The sequence below is a fragment of the Erythranthe guttata genome, chromosome 12 (genome assembly GCF_056151865.1).
Source record: "Erythranthe guttata isolate IM_541 chromosome 12, IM_541, whole genome shotgun sequence".
Lineage (NCBI taxonomy): Eukaryota > Viridiplantae > Streptophyta > Magnoliopsida > Lamiales > Phrymaceae > Erythranthe > Erythranthe guttata.
The window spans coordinates 273,182-296,944 of NC_142544.1; the positions used below are offsets into that span (position 1 = coordinate 273,182).

At 36.3% G+C, this 23,763-nt stretch overlaps 6 protein-coding genes, 1 long non-coding RNA gene and 1 other non-coding gene across 10 annotated transcripts in view; 3 read left to right on the top strand and 5 right to left on the bottom strand.

Moving 5' to 3' along the window:
* The first annotated feature begins 1,158 nt into the window (after positions 1-1,158).
* On the top strand, positions 1,159-2,189 carry LOC148766138 (uncharacterized). Of its 2 annotated transcripts, none has more exons than XR_016034894.1 (2): positions 1,159-1,594; positions 1,930-2,189. It is a non-coding gene; the product is annotated as an uncharacterized LOC148766138 (long non-coding RNA). The 2 variants fall into 2 exon arrangements; XR_016034895.1 differs by having other exon boundaries at positions 1,159-1,587.
* Positions 2,190-3,125: 936 nt separating this feature from the next.
* On the top strand, positions 3,126-5,173 carry LOC105973009 (cytochrome P450 84A1). Its single transcript, XM_012998000.2, has 2 exons — positions 3,126-4,221; positions 4,422-5,173. The coding sequence occupies exons 1-2, from the start codon at positions 3,280-3,282 to the stop codon at positions 5,040-5,042; spliced, it is 1,563 nt and encodes a 520-aa protein (XP_012853454.2). The 5' UTR covers positions 3,126-3,279; the 3' UTR covers positions 5,043-5,173.
* Positions 5,174-5,343: 170 nt separating this feature from the next.
* On the bottom strand, positions 5,344-8,044 carry LOC105973011 (protein FMP32, mitochondrial). Of its 2 annotated transcripts, XM_012998002.2 has the most exons (7): positions 7,692-8,044; positions 7,474-7,605; positions 7,268-7,327; positions 6,132-6,208; positions 5,965-6,021; positions 5,819-5,885; positions 5,344-5,738 (listed from the first exon to the last, which is right to left on the bottom strand). In XM_012998002.2, exons 1-7 carry the CDS (start codon positions 7,824-7,826, stop codon positions 5,619-5,621), a joined length of 648 nt encoding a protein of 215 aa, XP_012853456.1. In that variant the 5' UTR covers positions 7,827-8,044; the 3' UTR covers positions 5,344-5,618. The 2 variants fall into 2 exon arrangements, with proteins under 2 accessions (XP_012853456.1, XP_088682333.1); XM_088826207.1 differs by lacking the exon at positions 7,268-7,327 and having other exon boundaries at positions 7,692-8,034.
* A 27-nt stretch (positions 8,045-8,071) lies between these two features.
* TRNAK-CUU (transfer RNA lysine (anticodon CUU)) lies at positions 8,072-8,144 on the bottom strand. Its single transcript has one exon. It is a non-coding gene; the product is annotated as a tRNA-Lys (tRNA).
* Positions 8,145-9,334: 1,190 nt separating this feature from the next.
* On the bottom strand, positions 9,335-11,550 carry LOC105973010 (hypothetical protein). Its single transcript, XM_012998001.2, has 4 exons — positions 11,205-11,550; positions 10,463-10,705; positions 9,845-9,914; positions 9,335-9,735 (listed from the first exon to the last, which is right to left on the bottom strand). The coding sequence occupies exons 1-4, from the start codon at positions 11,452-11,454 to the stop codon at positions 9,615-9,617; spliced, it is 684 nt and encodes a 227-aa protein (XP_012853455.2). The 5' UTR covers positions 11,455-11,550; the 3' UTR covers positions 9,335-9,614.
* A 246-nt stretch (positions 11,551-11,796) lies between these two features.
* LOC105973082 (transmembrane and coiled-coil domain-containing protein STS1) lies at positions 11,797-16,669 on the bottom strand. The gene is made up of 15 exons (XM_012998089.2): positions 16,118-16,669; positions 15,954-16,035; positions 15,159-15,653; positions 14,799-14,961; positions 14,558-14,710; positions 14,233-14,330; positions 14,009-14,100; positions 13,502-13,572; positions 13,252-13,387; positions 13,049-13,108; positions 12,861-12,943; positions 12,645-12,721; positions 12,475-12,545; positions 12,295-12,352; positions 11,797-12,172 (listed from the first exon to the last, which is right to left on the bottom strand). Exons 1-15 carry the CDS (start codon positions 16,348-16,350, stop codon positions 12,050-12,052), a joined length of 1,995 nt encoding a protein of 664 aa, XP_012853543.2. The 5' UTR covers positions 16,351-16,669; the 3' UTR covers positions 11,797-12,049.
* Positions 16,670-16,751: 82 nt separating this feature from the next.
* LOC105972963 (putative mannitol dehydrogenase) overlaps positions 16,752-23,763 on the top strand; it is a 54,820-nt gene continuing 47,808 nt past the window's right edge. Inside the window, exon 1 of the mRNA XM_088826211.1 lies at positions 16,752-16,768. The gene's annotated coding sequence lies outside the window, so the exon portion shown is untranslated. The remainder of the gene's footprint in view (positions 16,769-23,763) is intronic.
* LOC105972982 (zinc finger CCCH domain-containing protein 44) lies at positions 16,772-23,006 on the bottom strand. Its single transcript, XM_088826208.1, has 13 exons — positions 22,682-23,006; positions 21,994-22,596; positions 21,726-21,805; positions 21,140-21,330; positions 20,458-20,935; positions 20,068-20,373; positions 19,824-19,951; positions 19,607-19,666; positions 19,472-19,522; positions 19,279-19,349; positions 18,932-19,086; positions 18,808-18,852; positions 16,772-18,690 (listed from the first exon to the last, which is right to left on the bottom strand). Exons 2-13 carry the CDS (start codon positions 22,395-22,397, stop codon positions 16,961-16,963), a joined length of 3,699 nt encoding a protein of 1,232 aa, XP_088682334.1. The 5' UTR covers positions 22,398-22,596; positions 22,682-23,006; the 3' UTR covers positions 16,772-16,960.

Genomic DNA, 23,763 nt, shown 5'->3' on the forward strand with positions numbered 1-23,763 from the left:
TTGTAAAGACCCCAATTAAATATATATCGATGTGGCTGGTAGCTGCATTGTCACCTCCGTCTTAATTATATGGAGTTAATTGGTCGTGGACATTCTAGATGTGTTTGTGGTCCAATTCTCCTTTTCCATTACACAAAAATCTTTGAACAAAAGATAAAAAATAAGGGTAAATTACAAACACCCCCTGAGGTATAGTCAAATTACAAAAACACTCCTCTTGTTTGGATAATTACAACCACCCCTCAACTCCTCAAATTTAATGGAATCTTCGAGATTATATAGAATATTATCACTTTTGTACCCGTTTTATCTCATTCAAACTCTACATTATGAAGCAAGATGATCATAATATGTGATTTTTAGCTTGTATATATCATTTTGTGGTACATCGGAAACTGTATTTTTACACAAAACGAGTACAAACTATAGCACATTCCACGGAATCTAGATGATTATGTTGAATTTGGAACCATAGGGGTGGAGGTGTAAGAAAAAATCATAGTTGATGGGGGTAGATGTAATTATCCAAACAATAGGGTTTTTTTTTTTGTAATTTGACCATACCTCAGGGGTGTTTGTAATTTACCCTAAAAATAAAAGACAAATACCCAATAAAGGAAGAAAGAAATATGGAGAAAAAAATAGACTATTCTTGTTGGATATGCCCAACATGTTTTCTTTTTGGTTAAACTTTCGATTAATTAATAACTTTGTTTAAATAATATTTTTCTTCAATTCCGAATTAGTGACAACATGCAATTTTTATTAATTCTATAATTTAAAAACATTCTGCTAGTTCAAATTGTATCAATAATCCAGGTTTAACTATTAGTTCATGATCACTGTAAATGAGTGATGTACTATTCAAATAAAAAGAAATTAACACGTGCGTATGATGATCTAATGTTATGGGGAAAAACAAATTAATTACTAGAATTATGATTGATCACAATTAATACTACTAATAAATAATAGATAATTATGTGGCTGGTTTGTTAATAGGGATTATTTGACAAAAATCCCTTGTTAGAGCCCCTAATTATAATGAGTCCAAAAAAAAAATCACATTTTTAAGTTAAATCCAAAATATTTTTAATTAATAAAAATTAATACAATTTCACAATTATACCATTTTTCCTATTTGACATAAGTATATTACTTAAAATTAATTTACAATAAAACAATTATAATCTCCACCCAAACTTCCAAATCCTATCACGATCTAAAACAATTAAATTTCTCACAATCTCTGTATACCGCGGCTCCCCTTTCCCCTCTCTCCACCGGTCATGCCGCGATCTCTGTATAGTGGTATCCAACCACCACCGCCATGAACTTTCGGGGAAGCAACACTATTATGGACGGTGCTACCCATTCAAGCAACACCAATATATCTGCCGCTCATCCCCGTCCTAACCATTTATATTTTTGCCTCTTTGCGTCGGCCTTCTCTCATGCCGGCATATATAAGACGGCGGTGTATGTGATTTCGAAGATTGCAACGATATGATCAACAATGTGGGCGAGGCTTGATTCGAGATTTAAAAGCGGCGGCGTGAAGCAAGGAGAAGCCGCGTGGCACCAGAGGTTGCCGGTAAATTTTTCTTCTCATTTCCTCCCTTTTCCTGTATTGCGTTTGTAATTATGTGTTGTTTTTATTTTATTTTAGGACGTTTTAAATGATGTATGTGTATGGAAATACTTTTTTGTTTGTGAATTTTTCATGTAATTAATATAATCATTATATTATATTCTTCATGTTTTTCACCAGTTTATATTTTTTAATTTATTTTGATTTTTTTATGTATTGTACGTTGTAAATAATTGTTCACTGAAATGATGACACCCCAAACATATTATCTTTTTATAAGTTAAAAGTGGTTTATTTAGTGATTAATTCTTGAATATTAATTTTTGTTTCTTGAACAGGGGGAGTGATTGTGGAAGGGATGACTAGGTGGGTGATCCTTGAGAAATGTAATAATAAGAAGAAGATGCTAACATTGAGTATGCTCGTGCACAAGAGAGAAGATGGTGTTTTTCATAGTCGGTTTTATTAGAATTTATCGTTTTGATAGTTTGTATTGTTTGATATGTTTGCAATGAAGTACTTTAATTATATAGTGGTTTTTATGTTTATCTAGTTGTGTATACATAGGAGTTTTCAATAATTAAGTACAGATTTTTTATACTGGTTTTCAATATTTTACATAAACCACAATAAAAATCTGTACAAAAATTATAGTGGTTTTCAATAATTTTTGTACAGATTTTTATATAACTCTATATACATAGCGGTTTTCATGTTTATATAGCTGTTTATACAGAGTGGTTTTCATGTTTATGTAGAGTGGTTTTTATTTAAAAAAAACTGGAAAGAAAAAAAAAATCCTTTTTAAAAAAATTCGAAAATAAGAAAAAAAAAAACCATGAAAAAAAGAAAATAAAAATAAAACCATTTTTTAAAATTAAAATAAAAAACATGAAAAATCTAAATAAGAAAAAAAAATTTAAAATAAAAAACCGAAAATAAAAAAAATAAAATAATTACATAATTTTCTTTTAAATCGAAATAAAAAAAAACCATTAAACAAAATAAAAAAGAAAAGGAAAAAAAAAACTGAATTGACGTGATGAGGGGAATAAATTTTGGAGAAGATTTGGTGTAGATTATGGGTATAATTTTTTTAAATTAAATAATTATACTAATTAATAATTAGTGAGGGCATATATGGTTTTTCAGGTTCATTGAATTTATCTCAAATATCATTTATAAATAAAGAATTTATCAAGAATTAAAATCTCAATAAAGGTGTTTGGCATATAGCCCCTAGTTAATATTAAAGTTAAAGTTGAGCCTAACCCACACAGTGGTTACACTGGTGAGACCAACTTGGAATTTCACGTGTTACAGTAATAAACATCAATATGTAAATAAACATACATAATCAGTCACATCAAATTTATACATAATAAAAAATATTTTATATTTTTAACCATGTGGACACAACTATCTAACTTTATTTAATTTCTCTCTATTTTAGGCCACACGATCGATTTCATAATTAATTTGTTCAACATTATGTTAATGAATTAAAAAACTTTCCTATTTGCCTAAGTAACATCCATTTCCAATTTCCATTATAATTTTGGTATCAATGAAGTTCCTATATAAGGACCTTACCTTATAGCATCTATATATCGTACCCTCTTTGCACTATTATTATTTCATTAATCCAAAACCCTTTCTCTACTCAATTACCAAAACAAAAGAACTCTATGTTTGCACAACTACTTCAATCCCTAGAGGCTACATCTCTAATTATAACCACTCTAATTTTCTTGTTTGTTTTAAAAACAAGATTTCGACGACGACGACGAAAACCTTATCCACCCGGGCCTAAAGGATGGCCTTTGATCGGCAACATAGACATGATGAACCAATTAACCCACCGTGGCCTGGCCAAGCTGGCCAAGCAATACGGTGGGGTCATCCACCTCCGCATGGGCTTCCTCCATGTCGTCGCCATCTCCACCCCTGATGGGGCCCGCCAGGTCCTCCAGGTCCACGACATCGTATTCTCCAATCGCCCAGCCAATATCGCTATTAGCTACCTATCCTATGACCGAGCCGACATGGCTTTCGCGCATTACGGGCCCTTCTGGCGCCAGATGCGCAAGCTCTGCGTGATGAAGCTCTTCAGTCGGAAACGGGCCGAGTCCTGGGACTCGGTCCGTGACGAGGTGGACGCCATGGTCCATGCCGTGGCTGAGACTGCCGATGGTAGCTCGGCTGTGAACGTCGGTGAGCTCGTGTTTGGACTCACGAGGAATATTATATACCGGGCCGCGTTCGGAACGAGATCGAACGAGGGGGGCCAGGGTGATTTTATCGAGATCTTGCAGGAGTTTTCGAAATTGTTTGGCGCGTTCAATATTGCCGATTTTGTACCTTGGTTAGGTGGATTGGATGTTCAGGGGATTAATAAGAGGATGATAAAGGCCCGTGATTCGCTCGATGGATTCATCGATAGCATAATTGATGAGCATATGAAGAAGAAAAAGAAGGGTTTGATTGAGCAAACTAGTAATCTTGATACGGATATGGTGGATGAGTTGTTGGATTTTTATAGTAGTGAAGATGATGCCAAAGTATCCGAGTTGTGTGAGGACAACTCAAATATCAAACTCACCAGGAATAACATCAAAGCTATTATTATGGTAATTAAGCAGCCACACTCATTATATATATATCCTCTTTCTTTGGAACTAATTATTATTATATTTGCACAATTTTAGACCGACATAAATCTTTGTAATTTTGCAAACTAGGTAGGTGGTTTTTGTTAAATTCAAATACAGAATAATTTGTACTTTTTAATATTATATATGTTGTAAGTTTTTTAATTTTATAACATCAGGATGTGATGTTCGGTGGAACTGAAACGGTGGCTTCCGCCATCGAGTGGGCCATGGCGGAGCTAATGAAAAGCCCGGAAGATATGAAGAAGGTACAACAAGAGTTGACAAATGAAGTGGGCTTGGCCCGCAAAGTAGAAGAGCCCGACTTGGAAAAATTAACTTATCTCCGGTGCTGCCTGAAAGAGGTCCTCCGCCTCCACCCACCAATCCCTCTCCTCCTCCACGAGACCGCCGAAGACGCCACCGTTTCGGGGTACCACATTCCGGCCAAATCGAGGGTCATGATAAACGCGTGGGCTATCGGACGCGACGAGAGTGCGTGGGAAGACGCAGACGAGTTCAAGCCCTCGCGTTTTCTCAGAGACGGCGTACCGGATTTCAAAGGGGGTAACTTCGAGTTCATTCCTTTCGGGTCGGGTCGGAGATCCTGCCCAGGAATGCAGCTGGGGCTCTACGCTCTTGAAACTGCGGTGGCCCATCTTCTGCACTGTTTTACATGGGAATTGCCAGATGGCATGAAACCGATTGATTTGGACATGAGCGATTTGTTTGGCCTCACTGCGCCGCGGGCCGAGAGGCTGGTGGCGGTGCCGACCCCGCGGCTGCTTTGCCCGCTTTAGGTGAATGGCGTTGGAAGCGGCGGCGGCGCGTGGTAATAAATGCACACCATGAGTGAAAATAGTCGATTATGTAAATTGAATAAAAAATAAAAGAAATGAGTAAATCCAAGTCAAATTTAAATATTATATTTTTAAACATTGCATGTGGTTGTAATGGTATATAGTTGATCTGGATTTTAACCTACTGTTTTGGAATCTTTGATTATAGAATGTGGAAGACAAGGACATTGTCGTAATTTGTGCAAATGATTGCACAGACAATTTATTTTGGTCCTTTAATTTAGTATATAATACAGACAAGTTCAGAATTTGGGGTCCTACAAAATAAAATAAAAAAATTACAAATATCAGAAATTCTACCAATATTTGCAGTTACATCTTGTACAGGATTCATGGATCACAACTAGCCGAAACTCTAAACAAAACAATTACAAAAATCCTCTCAAGTTAAAAGGCTCGGATCAATAAATCACACTTTGCTGATTTTTTAGCAATATATATATATATAAGACTACTTCGAAAACAGTAGCCATGGATTTTAAACGCAAAAATCAATCTAAAAAATGGCGATGCAGCTTACAATAGAATTCGGATTACAGCGAGACCAACAGCAGAAATGGAGGCAAGTGTACCTATGCAATATTTAATCACGTCGTATTTTGCTGCTTCCAATTGCGCCCTCAGTTCATGAATTTCCTGATATCGCTCAATATGACAGATGTCAATTAGCAATTAGGTAAAATATACGATTTCAACTATTATCATATAATACTCACTCTATCTAGTTTGTTAGTAAGGTGAGTTGTTTCTTGATTTTGATTGTTCAGCTCATCCCGTATTCTCCTGAATAATTTCGCAAAAATACATTGTAATAACTTTATTTTGCATTAAATTGATGATGATAGTTATGGGGAAAACTAACCCCTTTTCAAGATTAAGATCCAAACGCTGCCCAGCGGTCACTTTGTCGATTTCATACCTGAACCAAGATCATTATTTTTTTATTTATTTTTTTCATTCAGAATCAGAATACAGAAACCAAACGTCACTGGATTTATAGAAATAAATCCAGTTTATTTAGTTACGTACCTCAACTCACTGCGCATCTTCTCTATATCACTCTTGAGTTTTTCGGTCTCGTGTTGCAGCAAAGAAAAATGGTGCTCCTGAATTTCGAATTAAATGAAATAGAAACGACTCTTACTTAACACACAAAAAGCTCCATGGTTAAGAATCCTCGAACAGATAATTTTAACTAATAATCTAAATACAAATAGGGCATATATTCAGAAACCATTATGCAAGGATGAAGAAGAGCCATTATTATGCACGCACATTATGGTTATTCCGAAGCAAGAAAATATATATCAAGTTTCACTTTTTGAATTAACTGTGTCCAAAGAAGATGCCATCACAAAGACGAAAATATAATCATAATATTGTGGAAACATTAGGCATCCACCAAAATAACCATCAGTGGGTGGATATCATATAACCATCAGTGACTGAAAAACTTGTTCGAGAAACGGAAATTTCAGCAATGGAATCGGCGGAATTTGGAAATTCCAATTTTTCGATCACCAATAATACCAAATACTCAAATACATAATAATATTGATATTCTAAGTGTAATTTTCGGAAAAAAGTCGGAATTTTTGAAATATTAAATTAAAATTGGATCGGAAATCGTAATCTAGTATGCATTCCAATTCCATTCCAAAACAAGATTTGAAAAATTAGACATCGGAACTTTCAGAATTTGCAACGAAAAATCTTGTTCCAAAAAAAATGGATCAAAATAGGTGGATTTCGGAATATACCTTCCAATTTCCACCCCTTGATATTGCTGGGAATGCATCTTTTAACGAAATTCTCACAATCTGCTTTCGTTTTGCTAAACCAGTTCTGTAGCTTCAAAGTTTTGGTTTTTAGGCGCATCATGCACCTATTTAGAGCTTGACTATGACATAACGCAGCTCAAATATATACAAATATAAGGAATACTGAAACAACTTTCGAGTGAACAAGTTGCAAGATTCAAGTTGTAACCATCAGCAGAACTTACACTAACTCCAACACCAAACATCGACTCTAATTAACATGAATATATTTCGAGGTAAATCGATTCCACACACCACTAGAAATTAACTCCGAATTGTAGCGAAACCACACCATTTTGAAAGAACAACAAACAAGAAAAAAAGAAGATTGAGAATATTCCCTACCTGAGAACTTTTAACTTGAGTTATGAATTTGGACAAATTGGAATCCTGAGTCATCTCATTCTACACACCAAAAGAAAGAAGAAAAAAAACATTTCTTTCAGTAAAGCATTTCTCGCAACACATCATTCAGTAATGATAAATAGCAAAAGGAAACGATGATCAATGAAAAAAACCCTAAAAACAGAGAAAGGGGGTTGATTGATTACCTTCAGCATTTCACCTTTGGAAACAAAAGAATAAGAAACATTTTCCAAGCTGTCGTTGAGGACTTCCGTCATAGCCCCCGTTATCGCCTCCGCTTGCTTTGACGGAACCCCTTGCGCCTCCAATTTCCTCACCTAATTATTAATTTTGACCTACAATTAGAGCCACCACTAAACGGTCGAGAACTAGATTTACAAATGCAGAAAAATAGAAAAATTACGAGGGCCAAAGTGTCGACGAGGAAGATGCGTCGCCCGTTGGATTTAACGAGATCGGAGATGTGTCTGGTGGACCCACGAAAATGGGGTCCGAAAACAAAGCCCCGGTTACAAGTCGCCGCGTACGCGGCAGCCATCGGAAAGCTTTCTTCCTTTTTTTTTTTTTTTAATTTATTTATCAAAATTGACCTTAGCGCAGCTGATCGATGCTTGGAACAGCAATGAAATTGCAATAAAGTAGTAGTATATCGTTTACAAAAATGGTAAAAGAATTAGCAAACCAATCGAAAATGGCGGCTGGATTATACTCTAATGACGGATTTTTGCTTGGTGAAAAAGATAAGCAAAAAAGAAAAAGAAAAGGAAAAAAAAAGACGATAAACGCCCACCGTGGGGCTCGAACCCACGACCACAAGGTTAAGAGCCTTGCGCTCTACCAACTGAGCTAGACGGGCTGTTGAACATGAAATGTGACTAATAATATCTATTACAATGATTATTTTAAAAAATGTAAAAATTGATGATTTCAGTGATAAAGCTTAAAATAATTAATTAGGGCATCCCCAATGGAGGCTCTATACTCCATTGGGCTCTAAATTATAGAACTTCTGCAAAAAAAGGCAACACCAACAAGAGTTCTAGTGGGTATGCAAATTTAGAGACTTTCACCAAATTCCTAAATGTTTTCCTAAATATGTGATTTCATTTGGAGACTCTCTATTTGCTGGGTCCCACGGCTTTTTATTTCTTTTTCGTTTTTCCTTCTTAGTTTTTAAGGGGTGCTTATTTTATATTTATATAATTCGAAAAAAGATGTATTTATTATTTTCATTATATTTGAACATATATTTGTGCTAATAATTTGTCATTTCATTTTTTAGAATTATTTTTCTATAGAAATGTAGATAAAATAATTAATGGCAGGGATCAATTGGTGTATATATCTTTTTTCATTATATTTGGACATATATCATATCTTTTCAGATTTTTTTATTTATTTGATCAAAGTGTGTATTAAAAGTAATTATGATTGATGGAATATAATTAATTATCTAAAACCTCACATATGAATAAAATTTAAACCTTAATCACATTATTATATAAAAAAATCGTAAAATAAATTTAGAGACTCAAAACTATAGAGCCCTTCACTGTGGAACTTTTTTTTTTAGAGACTCGAAAATTTTACCGGGTCTTCATATGGGTCTCCAAAACAAAATTTGGAGACCCGATTTGCTTACTCCATTGGAGATGCCCTTATGTCTACAAATTTGAGTTCTTTACAAAACGTCATTGAAAACAGCAAATGTTCTTTATGTGAAAGAATTTTAACGTCAAGAGATTTTTTACAGAGGGAGCTAAAAGAAGATTAGTATTTGAAATTGCATGAGCAAAGCCGCAAATGAATAATTGTCGCAAACATAATTAGACATTAAAGAGCAAAAACATCAAGTTGTTGGAGATATTAATATTACATGATACATTTCACTAACAGTTTAAACTTTTAGATCATTCAACAGAGTTTAACGTTCTACTAGATCCAGCACTCCATAATTATAAGTTTGGGAGGGAGAAATGAAAACTCTTCTGTTGCAGCTGCAATTACCAAGACCCAAAAAGAAATAGACAAAAAAAAAAGGTCCAATTTAAAAGAAGCAAATATGTTATTACATGGGCATTTCGTGACTAGTGTACAAAATAAAAGGATGATAAGGTATAATGTTACAGAAGAAAAGCTGATGCAGGGATTCCTACTTTTCAGACCAAAAGAACATTTTGGTTAAATATTGAAGTTATTACAAGAAAAAGGTTTGCCTCTAATCAATCTTACATGAAAGAAATGAGCAAAAATATACACTATTAATCAACGTAGATTCTTCGTTCTGGTCCACAGTAAGTATAATGTAGCGGGCAAGATTAGCCTCTTACTTTGGTGGTCTTTTGTATGGATAGATTACATCATCAAGACTCTGTTTTATTTGATTCCCTACTCTACGCATGTTCTTTGCTACCCCGTTCGCAACCAGGTTTGCATTTCTACTGAACCTATATTTCCATCAATAAATAAATAAATAATGCATAACAAGTTATATTGATTCAATGACCTAGTTATGTAATTCAGACAAAAAAAAAAAAACAATTGTATGGTTCTTGCCTGCTCAAAAACTGATCCCCAGTTGCATTAGTTGGTTTAGGCGATCGAGGTTGAGGCAAACCATTACCATCTGCAACAAGCAAATACATAATTTGTTATATACGAGAAAACAACCATACATCTATAATGTACATATTTATTTACAGAATGCTCATTTTCCCCTTTCTTGAAAGATCAGAGCCAAAAAGATATAAATGCCCCCAATCTACCATTCGTTGAATTGAGCAATGAGCACCTACCATTCGGTCTCATTTGACAATGTTGATAGGATTGCTAAGATAGATTGAAATTATTACGATTAAATTATCCACGATAATTTTATGTTTGGAGTTGTGATTATACAATCATTGTATTGGGTATTACTTTCATAAGATTGTGTAATAATAGGAGTTGAATTTGGACTAAATACCCTCGCATGCTTGTTTAAAATCTTGCCCATTTTTGTTTTATCTTTGACAAACCTTGATTCCAAACGATGCCTTAAGTGCACAGATTGAGAAATGCACTTGATAAGTAATTAGTCCCTAAGCTAATAACGCTCATGCATTAAGCCCCAAATCCGTATTGTAAAAGAGCAGTTTATAATATAACTAGAACGAATAAAAAGAGGGAAGTTACCTTCTCTATTATGAACACTATTCACAGGAGCAGATGCTGAATCGGCCAACTTAACTCGTTGATCCACTAAAACCTCGAAACCTGTACACACTGGCAATTCTGTTGGAGTCTCTTGCCCGTCTAAACCATGTTCTTTCCGGTCAACATAAATAGAGTAACCAACACAAGCATATCTAAAATCGGTTAAGCTCCTACCCTCTTTAGATGCTTCCATCTCAGTTTTTCCGACAACATGCCGAGGCACTGGTCAAAAAACATCAAAATGAAATCATAATCCATTTTCAATTTATTTAATTAGTAATAATTCTCAGCGATTAAGGAGGAAATACGAGGAACACTTGTTGCACATGAAACAATGTGCATATACTTATGAACTTTGTAATTCAACAAGCTCGATAAATTGCCAGCGCAATCTCTCAACGCAAAAAAAATAAAAAAATAAAAAATAAAATACATAGCTAACATGGAAAACATCCAGAGTGCATCATCACTAATCAGCAAATTTCTGTGCCAAATTACAAACTTATTATTACCAAATTCACAAAGTTGCAATCTTTTTCTTCCTAGATATCTTAAACACCCAAAACAAAGCAGAGAAACTAACTAATGCATGAAAATTGAAAAAAAGAAAGATCACCAAACAAAATATAATTATAATAATAATAAAACAACCCGAGAAGATTAACCAAAATGTAAAAAAAAAAAAATTAGAAAATGGCACGGGGTTGGGAATTAGGGTTACCGTTGGGGAGAGAACGGGTGAGGCCAAGGCAGACGGGGTTTCTAGAATCGGATTTGAAACGGGACGAATAATACAGGCAACCTTTGCAAGATTTTGCCTTGTTGACATTTACATTCACTGAATTTGTGTCGTTCGTTGACGATGGAGGAGATGCGCCGCTGCCGCCATTAATTTGTTTCAGCTGATTCGAATCCTCTGATTCCAATCTGATAGCAGATGGGGTTGATTCATTGTTGCCGATTGGGATCATCTTCGTTTTTTCTTTCTCCGTATCCTTTTTTTTCTCTTGTTTTTTTTTTTTTTTTTTTTTTTTTTTTCCTTTTTTCCTTTTCTTCTATTTTATTTTATTACTTATATATTGAATTTTTATTTATTTTTTATTTTTCACTTTTTCTTAGATAGGGATAGGCATTATACTGGTTGGCTACAGATTTCTTCTTAAAAAATAAAAAAAGTAAAAAATAAATAATAAAACATAAAATAAAATAGATGTAGTTTCATACAAATAAATAAAGTTTTGGTTTTAGTTTTTTACTAATCAAGATCAATTTTTCAACATAATCAGATAATTTACTTGATAACAAATCGAGCCTAAAGAAAAAAAGTTTGTTATTGTATCAACTATAAAAGTACATATGGAATTACAAATGAATGACAAATATAACCATTTATTTAGGACATTCGAAAAATAGAAACATTCTGCACATTCAAGAATACTAGAAACCAAAACACTAGAAATTCCACGAAAACCATACACTCAATTCCACTATCCCTAATTCCACGGAATTCCGCCACAAAACATTGCCCTAATCTTCGATTATGTTGTGCACTAAACAGACAATAATCTATGATTTGACAATCTTACGGTTAAAAACGGGATAGTAAGTATCGAGCTCAAGCTGTTCTAGGATATGTTGAGTGCCCCATAGATACGAGGAGTGACCCTCGATAATTTCAGTCACATCAACCTGTTTAGATTCAAGAGTAGAGATAGATACCAATATAAGTTTAATTCGGTATTTGCATTTTGAGAAAAAAAAAAAATAATAATACTAAAAAAATAATTAATCAGCTTTGCAAAGACGCTTACGTTTTCAATGCCAGGCACATCAACCGGTTGAATTCCCGCCAATCCTTTGGTAAGAAGACTGTTGTTCAAACACAATAATAGCTCAATAATATTGAATCGAACGATGTTCAATGGTAGAAAATTATTATTTTTTTATTATTTTCAACTCAATTAAAATAACTTGGTTTTAAGAATTCATACTTGGCACGAAATGCTATTCCAAGCATCCAATCATCTGTGGAATATGCGTTTATATATCTCCCAGCCACCACCTGCACAATATAGACAGTTTATTCATTAGCACTTCTTTTTTATTTATTTATTATTTTTATGTTTTCTTTTTTTTTTTGAAAAAAATGCTCAACGACTACCTTTCGAGTAGCTTCCCAATTCATGTCCTTAATTGCAATGGGAGCTCCGAGCAAAACAACTCTTTCCACAAGTCCAGCTGATGAAAATCGAGAAAGTAAATAGTCGTTTGCACAAAACCAAACATCTTTTACCCAAAATTGATAAAAAAAAAAAAAGGAAAAAAAAAAAGAGTAAAATAAAGAAAATGTCCTAATAAATGAAAAGATAATGCATACCATTAGCTTCACTTTCAGCCAAAATCTGGAGGCACCTGAATATTACCCTTGCTCCGAGCGAGAAACCTACTAGAGTCACAGGCCTGTGATAAATCACCGTCACCGCAAATATAAGAAATTGCGCCAACTGTAAAAACATTAACTTTACTGAATGCAATATAGTAATAGTTATATATTATTATATATACCTCTGCCCTTGCAACCCTTTCAGTAACACTTCTGCAAGCAATTTTCCCGCCTTATCCGATCTACATAAATAGCACCACCGTTAACTCTTTTTTCTTGCTAAGAAATGGCATAACTAAGATGTATAAATATTATTTTTTGCAATAATATTTATACAACTTCTGAAGTTCTCAGTGAAAAGGGAAAAATAAAAAAAATAAAAAACCTGTCAATAACAATAGTCCATTTGCTGTCAATAAAATTAGTAAGAGTGAGTAATGCTGATGGCCAAGCGAGTGCTGTCATTAGAGTACTTAGCACAGTCATCATGGCACCTTGCTTCATCATCTCCGTCGCAATTTCTGCCATTAAAAAAAAGAAATAAAAGTTTGGTTGTGTTTTAACTTTCCGGCTAATATTATATATAGCTAAGTAATGTTTTTTAATATTCAGCTGAATAAAGAAAAATCATTTACTTGAAGTAAGCCAGTCCTGAATAGCAGTGCTTACTGCAATTAAATTCTTCGACTCCCACTGTATTGCATACCTAAAACATGTTAAAAATTTTAAGCTTTAAAGAGGGCTTGTTTGGTTATTATGATTAGGCTTGATAGACTATATACTCGGCCAAATGTTTGGATTTAAGTTTCAAGCCCGTGATAAAAAAAAAAAAAGGGCCTTGGTTTTTATCAAGCATACGAAGGATACAAATTCAACACTTATTATTACACTACGAAAGATGTTATTCAATACAAGGATTTTATAATCAGAATTCCCAAACTTAAGGTAATCACATTTTAGATTATCACAGATGATGTAACCTAACTAATTCAATCAATTTTACCGATCCCAGTCAATGTTTCCAAACAATGCCTTAGTGAAATCATCATAAAGCCGCATACTAGTAAAATATTACGACGCCACTATTCCTTATTACAAGGTAAAAAATCCATGTTACAATGTAGGAAAAAGGGTAGTTGTACCTTTCCAAGTTATCATGTTGTCCTTCCCAAGGTCTTATAAAGTCTTGTTCCTCAAAAACAAATCCTGAAATCGAGATCTCAACAGCTAGTCGCTGGTAAGATATTTATTTCATGAGCAAAGAACAAATTTGCAAGACTCACTCCATTTGTATTTGTAACACGATTTGATTTTTTTTTATTATTGTTAACCAAAAAAAAAAAGAAACAAAAAGGAAAAGACTCACTCCTTGGTTATGGTTTTCGCCAATGGTTTTGAACTCGAATTCTTCAACATCGCCGATTCTCCTAGCCACTTTGGTCCCCGTAAGTCCAGCTCCAGCAGCTAACTCAATTGCCAAAATCAGCGAGATTTCAGGGTCGTTAAGCAAAACTAAGATTAATCAACTAATTAAGATTTTTTTTAATGCTTGATTAGTAAAATCAAGAAAAGCATAGCAGAAGTAATGGCAATGGCAATGTACATAAAAAAGACTCCGACAAATCCATTGAAAAGCATATTCAAGAAATTAAATCATAAGAAGAAAAAGAAGTGAAAATTGAAGTAATTACCACCAAAAGAAGCTGCAACTGCAACAGAACCGACAACACTTCCAGCGGCACTAGCAACAGCAGCAAAACCACTTGCCCCTATAACTGGTATTATAGTCCCTAAAGTAGGTGCTAATGCACCAAAACCAGCTGCTATAGCTGGAGCAGCCAAACCTGTTCACTCTTGTCGTTTTTAAATAAACCCGAAATTCCAAAACAATAATTAAAATAATTTTTAAAAAAATTGGATAATGAGATATACCTCCGGTAATGGCCATCAAGGTACCTCCGGTTATTGCAGCAGCACCTATGATACCTCCACGTTTCCACTTAGCCCACGTGCTTTCCGGTGATTTATCTTCCTCATTCAATTCCTCCGTCAGTATAGCCATTGCTGAACAAGCAACCACCGTTTCAATTGCTTCCTTCAAACAAAATATAAATATCATTTTTCTGTTAAGGCCTCGTTTGGCTAGGGAGCTTATCCATGATTAATTAAATAACTCAACTCTGTTTGATGTTTGGTAAACCCAATAATTTTTCGGGTCTACACTTATCAAGGAGATTATTTATTCGGAATTTTAAACGAGTGTTTCAAACAAACAACTAAAAGGGCAGATACCATTTTAATCCATTTGATATCGAACCAGGTTGCTAACAATCTGAGCGCCACACGATGCCTCGCATCGTAACCATTTGTTCTCTTTGTGGCATCTTTATTATCCTCCTCCGGAATATTAGCCAGACAAGCTGAAAGAACCTCGTACAGAACCGTCACTTTCCTAGTATAACTAACCACATTTGCCTCCTCCATTGGTTTTCCATCGTTTTCAAAGATTGAACGTTTATGGTCTTGCTCAACAGCAGATGTAGCAATAACATTAGTTTCCTGCTGAGAATTATCTTTGATTTTCGATTCTTCAATTGACTCGGGGGTTGAAAACTTCTCCTTACAGGCAGTCTCGTACTCGCGTTGTTTTTCCTTTTTGGAATCATGCTCGGCTGGAGATTTTTCCATGCTCGCTGACATGGCATCTATGCCCTTTACGAGGGCAACTTCTTTTTCAGCGGTTTCTGATAACACGTCTCCATTTTCGTCGACGAGTAATCTTAGGAACTGGATAAAAAGAAAAGATCCCTCCATTATAAATCATATTACATAGAAGAGCAAAGTGTTCCACAAACTTGGATTACATGAATATTGAGATTCTAAAAGATCCCAGGTGGAAATGATTCTTCGGAATAATTAATTATGTATGTAGGTTTCAATAAGCAGCATTAAGCATTTGCCACAAAGATTAGTGAAAAAGTTCTCAGACACTAAAATCAAATAAGGAAAATAATAAATAAATTGGTAAAATTGCAATCATCAAAATCTTTTAAAGCCGAAGGAAAAAAGAAAGAAAAAGAAACTAACAGCTCCAAAATGATTATTTGCAGGTGAGTAAGCGGCAGTTTCTTCCAATCCAAGCCACGCGCTGCCATCAATTTCTAGAAACCTGTAAATTGCAAAAACTTAAAAAAAAAAAAAACAGACACATTTTATTCTCAGCAAAAACATAAACAAGGGTTATTACGTACTTGAAGATAGGGCGGAGGAGGCCGGAGGATTCATGGACCCACAACTGAGGGTCTTCGGAATCGGAGTTGGAGCCACTGCCGCTACTACTAAGGCGTTCCTCCGCCGCACCGCCGCCGTCGTCGTCCAATTGGATGGTCTGGTGGATCTGGGCCTGGTGCAGGGCCATCGCGAAGAGTGCCCCGGCCCCGTATTTTTGCGTCGGCGTCAGCATCGACGTCGATGATGATGACATCTTTTTTTTTTGTTTTTTTCCCCCTTAATTTGTACGTAGTTCAATCGGAAATGCAGAATATCATGATTAATTAAAATTCAAAGAAAATTCTGATCCAATGAAGAATTCCGTCACCTCAACCTCAAGTTGATCACTGTGTGTGTGTGTGTGTTTCTGTAAATAAGAAACACCGATGCTACGTACACGTGTATAAAATAGAAAATGCATGATTGCAACTGATAAAATATTAGATAATATGAAGAAGAAAAAAATACAATTTAGAACAAAGGGCATTTCAGACATTTCGATTGGATTAGGAGCTAACCGTAAGCAAAACTTGGACGGATGGAGTGCTGAATCTATTGTGAAATGCATAGCAAATGAAACTAGGCTGGATTTACGTTAAAAAAAAAAGAGAGAGAGAGAGAGAGAGAGAGAACGATTTTCCGAAATTGCCCTCAAAAGGGCTAATACACAAATTAAACAACTCATCATCTCTTCTTCTCCAAATAACATACAGATTATGAACTAACACCTACACAGACTAAGCTACTCACATTATTAATTATTACAAAAATTACTAGCACCAAAATATAATCCATCACCTTACTAAAACAAAAAGACAACATAACTACGAAGGATGCAAGTAATCGCAGAACGCTCCTTTCTTGCACCGACCACTCTCGTAGAATTTGCAAATCCTCTGCCCTTTCGGTGGTGGCCTCGAATATCCACCACCACCACCCCCACTAAATGGAGGCCGCCCCCACGGGAGCCTCCCCCTCCCAAACCCCGGCTCACCTCCACCTTGATAACAACCCCCCCACTCTCTAGGGCTAGGAAACCTCTCCCCACCGTATTTCCGTGGACCCTCCCACGGTAGATTCCCATTCACTGGGCTCTGGTTCAGGTTCGGATTACCCCAACCTGCTGTCTGGTACGGATTAGCCCACCCCATGTTCGCCATTCCCTGAGCCGAAGGTCCCCCCAACACAAGATTCACGTTACCCTGCACCGTAACCAGGTTAATATTCCCCTGCACCGCTCCCCAGCCGGGGTCCGCTGTTTCTTGGTGGAAATCCGAACCCGTTCCACCTGTGTAAACTGAGGAGGAATTATTATTCTCTACAGCACTCCCCACAGACGAGGAATTGTTGAAAGAATCTAGACCCTCGATCACAGATGATGATGCAATAACCGGTTTGCAAACATCATTGGTTGAGCTAAATTCCTCGATCGAACTAAAGCAATCGTCTCTACAGTCTAGCATCTCCTTGGCAAACTTCATAGCTGAAGTAGGCGAAGGAAATACACCCTGCGATTCCATCGCATCAACTTCAGCCAACAAATCCGAAACCGATTCTTCCCCCAAAGCATCGAATTCAATCGGCTCATTCATCATTGCCAGCCAGTTTGTAACTTCGTGAGGTCTCTGGGAAGGGGCAGAGGCAAGATCCGAATCCCACGTATCCGCGGCACATGGCTTCGCCGGTGTGGATGCATACCCGCACCATTCGTTAGCTACTTCAGGAATCCAGCTGGGGCCCGCATTTGGCACGGGGAAATTCGGTAATCCAGGTGGCGGTTTCTCGCTGGCCTTATGATCTTCCTTAGGACTTAGAAGCTCAAGTATACCAGAGTTTTGCAAAGGGAAGTTTGTGGATACAGGTGCAGAAACACAACCCGAGTCTATATCTATATCGTTCAAGCTCAAATCAATAGGCAAAGGTCTCGGATTTTCTTTTTCTTGTAAAGATTTATTTCCTCCACTAGTTGTCTCGATTTGATTCGGCACGTTTGGATTCTTTTCGGTATTTTGTGGGCCATTGCTGACCTCATCATCTTTAAGCAAATCCCAGCATTGAGGCCAAGAGGGAGACTCGTTTGCCCTCACAGATCCACTATTGTTGTCGGGCAAAACAGTTGCGTTATTACAAGAGGCCGTCTCTTTCTGTTTACTGTCTCCATCATTTCTGTCATGTCTCCATTCGGATGCCCCATGGAATCTCCCACTCAGAGCATCTGTCAGAAGCAACGAGTCGTATTGCTCGTGATTCGTCCATATTCTCATATTGTGTGGAAAAAGTCCGATTTTACTCGAGTCGCGCAAATGCATCATCGAAAATGGGCCTTGAATTTTACCATTGTGATCTCGATGATGCCATAATTTCTCGGTTTCGATAATATTGACAGGTAGAAAGTTCCGCACAGATACAGTTGCGCTCGAAGTTTCCATTTCTGACCTTTGATCATTTGATTCATTTCTACCACCAATTGTTGAGTTAGTAACGTTAACTTGATCTATTAGTTTCTCTGAATTATCTGATACACATGCATCTATCTTCTCTCCATCTTCTTTACCTGAGGAAGTGTATGAAATAATAGTCTCTGATTAAATTACTAGGAAACAAATTTTCGACTGAAAATCAACATGGTAGAATTATCCTTCACCATTTTTGTTAGGAGAAACTGGCTTACCATTTACTTGAGAAGATTCCGAGTATCTTGACATGACATGTTCATCTGTATAAAACGACGATGACCCCACTTAGAATCTTTGATGGTGTAAGAAAAGCAAAGAAATAAACTGATGGGATAATACCTTTTCTACTGTTATCACAACTTTTTGCATCTTCCAATTCAGCATCTGGGCTTATTACATCTGGATCGACATGTATTTCTGGAACTTGAACAATTCTGCGCTGGTATTCTTCAGGTGAATTTAGTAGCTGTATTTTACGTACATGTTCTCTGAGCGTGATAACTGGTCAAGGAAGAAACATGTGCAACGTCTAGTGTCAAGAATATGGCTACAGATACAGTTTCACAATAGAAATTTAGCTCATTTGTTCGACAGAAATATCTTATGTTTCTTTAGCAAACTTGGCGCATCAAACATTACCACGCTGTTTGATAAGTTAAAACATTGATGAAAAAAAAAAAGGATATTCCTTCTTACGCCCTTTCTTGCTAGCTTGATCCTGAAGATGATTTAGCTGTAATATCTCTGCCTCCAGCCACTACATTTACAAATATAGAACATCCAAATGAAAGTCAAATCTTGAAAAATTAAAAAGAATTGAAAATAAAAGAAACAGATGAACCAAATTAAATTCAGGTAGTTAAGAGTTTACGAACTCACATATTTGACCCTAACTGGTTGAAGGGCCATAGCTTTCTTTTTTATTTCATCCTACCAAGATACAAAAATACAAGTAAATAACCGCTTTTCCAATTTCAGGTCCAACTCTGAAGCAATGCTACATAGTATACTTACAACAGTGAACTGCTCCATGAGCCCACATTTAATGCCTTGGTGCAACTGTCTGCACTCATCCTGAGTTTGTCAAAACAAATTATTAGGCAACAAAGATGGAACCAACAATTAGATTCTATCACCCTATTTCTATTTTATAGATATTAAAAAAATACCCCAACAAGAAAATACGGTCGAAACTTTCAGAAAATTAAGACCAATTCTGCATTCGACCTACCTTGGTAAAATCTTGATTTGAAATGGCATCAACTGATATGACCTCTTGCATATCTAAATTTAAAACTTCAAGCATGATATTTGCTGTCCTATCACCAATTTTATATGGCTCGGCCACCTTTCTAGTCCCTGAATACCATAAGACAGTTATACATCCATACATCCATGCATACATGTATATATATATATATATATATATATATATGAAGGAGAAAAAGTGCGATGATGATTCAATGCGACTATACCTACAATTTTGACAAGCCTGTAAACATCTGGCTTCTGGTCATCACTTGAAATTCTGATTCTCACAATCGATCCTAAGACCTTATCATGGAAATTCTCCTTATCTTCAACGAGATTCTCCATCATATTACGCCGCAAATAGATCAAGTTAATATTATGAACATCAATTGCAGCATAGTCCCTCGATTTATTCTGGGGTTTTCTCTCTTCACTCTCTCCAAACATCTCTTCTTTCTTACTCTTTATTTGCATCAACGAGTTGTCTACATCAACTTCCATGCCACTTGCAACAGAATCAACAAATCCAGCTGGAAAAAAAAATCTTTATGAGAACCCTCATTTATAATAAAGTAAGATTCAAGAAGATTTTTTTTTACGATTTTTGTCAGTACCTGAATTGTCTGGATTTCCGTCTCTTGGCTCACCTCTATCTTTGACAATGCTAAGATTGTCTTCTTCATTTTTAATTACTGGATTGAAAGTGTCTTTCCCACAATTGCCTCCAATGCTTGTTTCATTAGCGTTTAGAATTTTCGTGTCTTTGCTAAAGATCGTCTCGTTTTCCCCACTATTGCTATTTGGTATCTCAATGTGGTTACTGGCTCTTGATACAGCTGGCATTAACGTTTTGTTCTGTGCTTCTTCGAGCTTATTTATCTCCAAATGTTCAGAACTTTTGATAGGAATAGAAACTTTTCCATCGAGTACATTACTCAACTGTGGCGTGCAAACGACTGGAGCCACACCTTTCCAGGGATTTCTAGCTTTCGTGAGGTCACTCATCGTTAAGGATAACTTCTCTTTCAAGGGTACCCAATACATCTTAAAAAGATATTCCCAACTAGTTACGTCGTCAAAATCTACTTGAACCTGCATAAAATACTATGTCAGCATGTTTCGAGATTTATCAAAAAGGAGTGTCCTATTACAACAAATTTTAACAGAAGAAAATATATTTTAGGCAAGCTTTAATAAAAAGAGTAGATATAATATAAAAATCAATTTCAACTGCTCTACGTAGATACAATATGAGAGAGACAAATCCAAAAAACATAAAAAAACAAGTGTGCATACCCCCGAGTCACTGTTTACAGGGCCTTGGTTTTCCATCAGCGTAATAGTCTTCATGCACGTTGAGCAAAAGCCTTTGTTGCCTCTAACACACACGTAATCGGCATCTTTAGTGCATCCCTTGCACAATGAATACGTGCAAGTGTAGCACACATAGTGAGAAGCCTTTCTACACACACTACATATGTGCCATCCTGAAAATCAATAGCTCCATAAGATGAGATCTATGAAAACTTGCATTCAAGACTATGATAAGATAAAAGAGCAGACAAATGAATTAGCAAAGAATCGTAGAGACTATAAAAGAAACATGGTCACGTACATTTCACTTCAAAATATGCTTATTAGCCCACAAACTTACAAGAACGTTTAGTCCAAATTAACAAGCATTGCCCACATCTTTACTAGGTATCTTACCATTTACCACACATAGTAATACAAATTCAATGGGAGAATTCAGAGACATGTAGGTCAAAATTTCCACCATAAGAACCGAAAAAACAAGAAATTTTCTATCGAAACAAAAACAAAAAAAAAATGGAAACTTTAAGACTTCAGTACACTCAAACAGATGAAAAGATCAACATACCGCAGTTCCACTTAGCTTTTGATTTAAAAAACGCTTCGTCTCGCTTAATACAGGCCGGATGGTAAGCCTTCGGACAGCCCCTATACATTAGGGACGAACTCTAAAGTTAACATTCCATAAAAAAGACTTCCTTTTTATGCTACTTTAGATAATAATGAAGTAAAACTTTCCTTAACAGAGTGTGAAAATCGCACTCCGGCCGAGTTAATTCGGAACGAGTCAAATCCTAACAAAATCTGGAAGTAAATTTCACAAGAATTAAACTTACCTGCGGTCGCAAAGCACAAGAGAACCCCCATCGAAGCAAATGAAGCAAACATCTTCGTCTTCATCCTCCTGCTTTGCTCGCTTCTGCGGCGGGGGCTTCACTGCAAGCTGCCCCCTCGGCGGTCTTCCTCTCTTTTTCTTATCGTCAGCTCCGATCACCCGATCCGTCGCCGGAACTGCAGTCTCCGGCGGCCGGTTCGCCGTCGAACGCAGAAGATCTCTGGAGACCTCCACAGGAGCTTCAACCAGCTGAGAGTCACCCACATCGCCTGGAATCTCCGGCGAAGAATCAAAGTTCACTAACCTTGACGGCGGCGGAGGAGGAGGAGTAGGAACAACAGGCTCATCGTCGTCAAAGCCTTGGGTCTGAGCCACTGCAGCCAACAAAGTCTCTATGTTCTCCATAAAACCTACTCAAACCCCAAACTTGTCAAATTCGGAGCAAGAAACGAAATCCACGATCATCACCACTTTGCCCTCTTTTCAGCAAATCAAGAAAACCCAATTGCGAGATGAAAGAAGAATTTAAAAAAAGGAAAAAAAAATGGACGGTGGATGTGGGTTGAAGCAGGGGATGGGGTGACTCGGTGAGCAAAGTCTTGGACTTTAGAGAGTAAAATTATGTCGAAACAAAAGAAGTTGAAATTAGCAAGAGAGCAGCCCCACACACACACACATAACACACCCACCAAGTGTTTGACGCTATGTCACACAGAAAAGAGTCAATGAACTGAAACGCGGGGGATGGCCATGGGGGGCCAGCACAGAATTGAGGAACACGTGATTGGAGGTTCAAATGGGCTCCTCTCTCTCTCTTTCTCTCTCTACAACTTTTTTTTAAGGTGATTGAATGATAGTGCGAGAAAAAGTTACTTTGGGTTTTTGTATTTGTTGTGGGAGGATAATAATAATAAAAAAAAAAAAAAGAGAAAAAGAAAAAGAAAGGGTAGAATAATTGGAGTATCTCCTCCGGCCATCTGTGAATTAGGTCTGAGACGTAGACATGTGACACCTGACTGACTGACGGAGGAGGAGGTGGAAGAAGAAAGAAGGTGGCCCAACTCAGATTCCCATTTTCTCTCTCTTTCCTTCTTTTTTAGTCTTTTTTTTTTATTTATTTATTTATTTATTATCTTCTTCCATCTTCACATTTATGATTTATTCATCTTTGATACGATATATTATATATATCGATTAATTATAAGTTAGTTAGTATTTTATTATTTAATATATTATTTAAGTATTGATTTAGTTAATAGTTTATTATTAATTAATATAGTAGTTAGGTTATTATTATAGGTTTTCATAGTTAATTGAGTAACAAGTTATTTGTGCAGCCGTAAACTTAGATTGGATTAGGTTAGGAGAGTTAGAGTCATATTAGGTAATTAGGTCTTTTGGTTATTTAAGGGCTCAAACCCTACGTTATTTGATATGAAGAGAAATAATAAAGAAGAGTTTTCTTACGTTTAGTAAAGAAATCTTATGATACACAAGAGATCGCATCAATTGGTATCAGAGCGAAGTTGCGATTAACACCAACGCTTCGTTAGCAAGGCAGAGATTACATCAAAGCTACGCTGGAGCAAAGTTGAGATCACATCAAAACTTTGTGAAAATCATGATGTCAGAAACAAGACGGTTGGAGCGATTGGAGAAATCCGTAGAGAGATTACGGATTAATTTTCAGAAATTGCTCGAACAAAGTCACGGACGACGTCAACGCCATCACAAAAGCCGAAGGGACCGCTGCCGAAGGGACCGCTGTCCG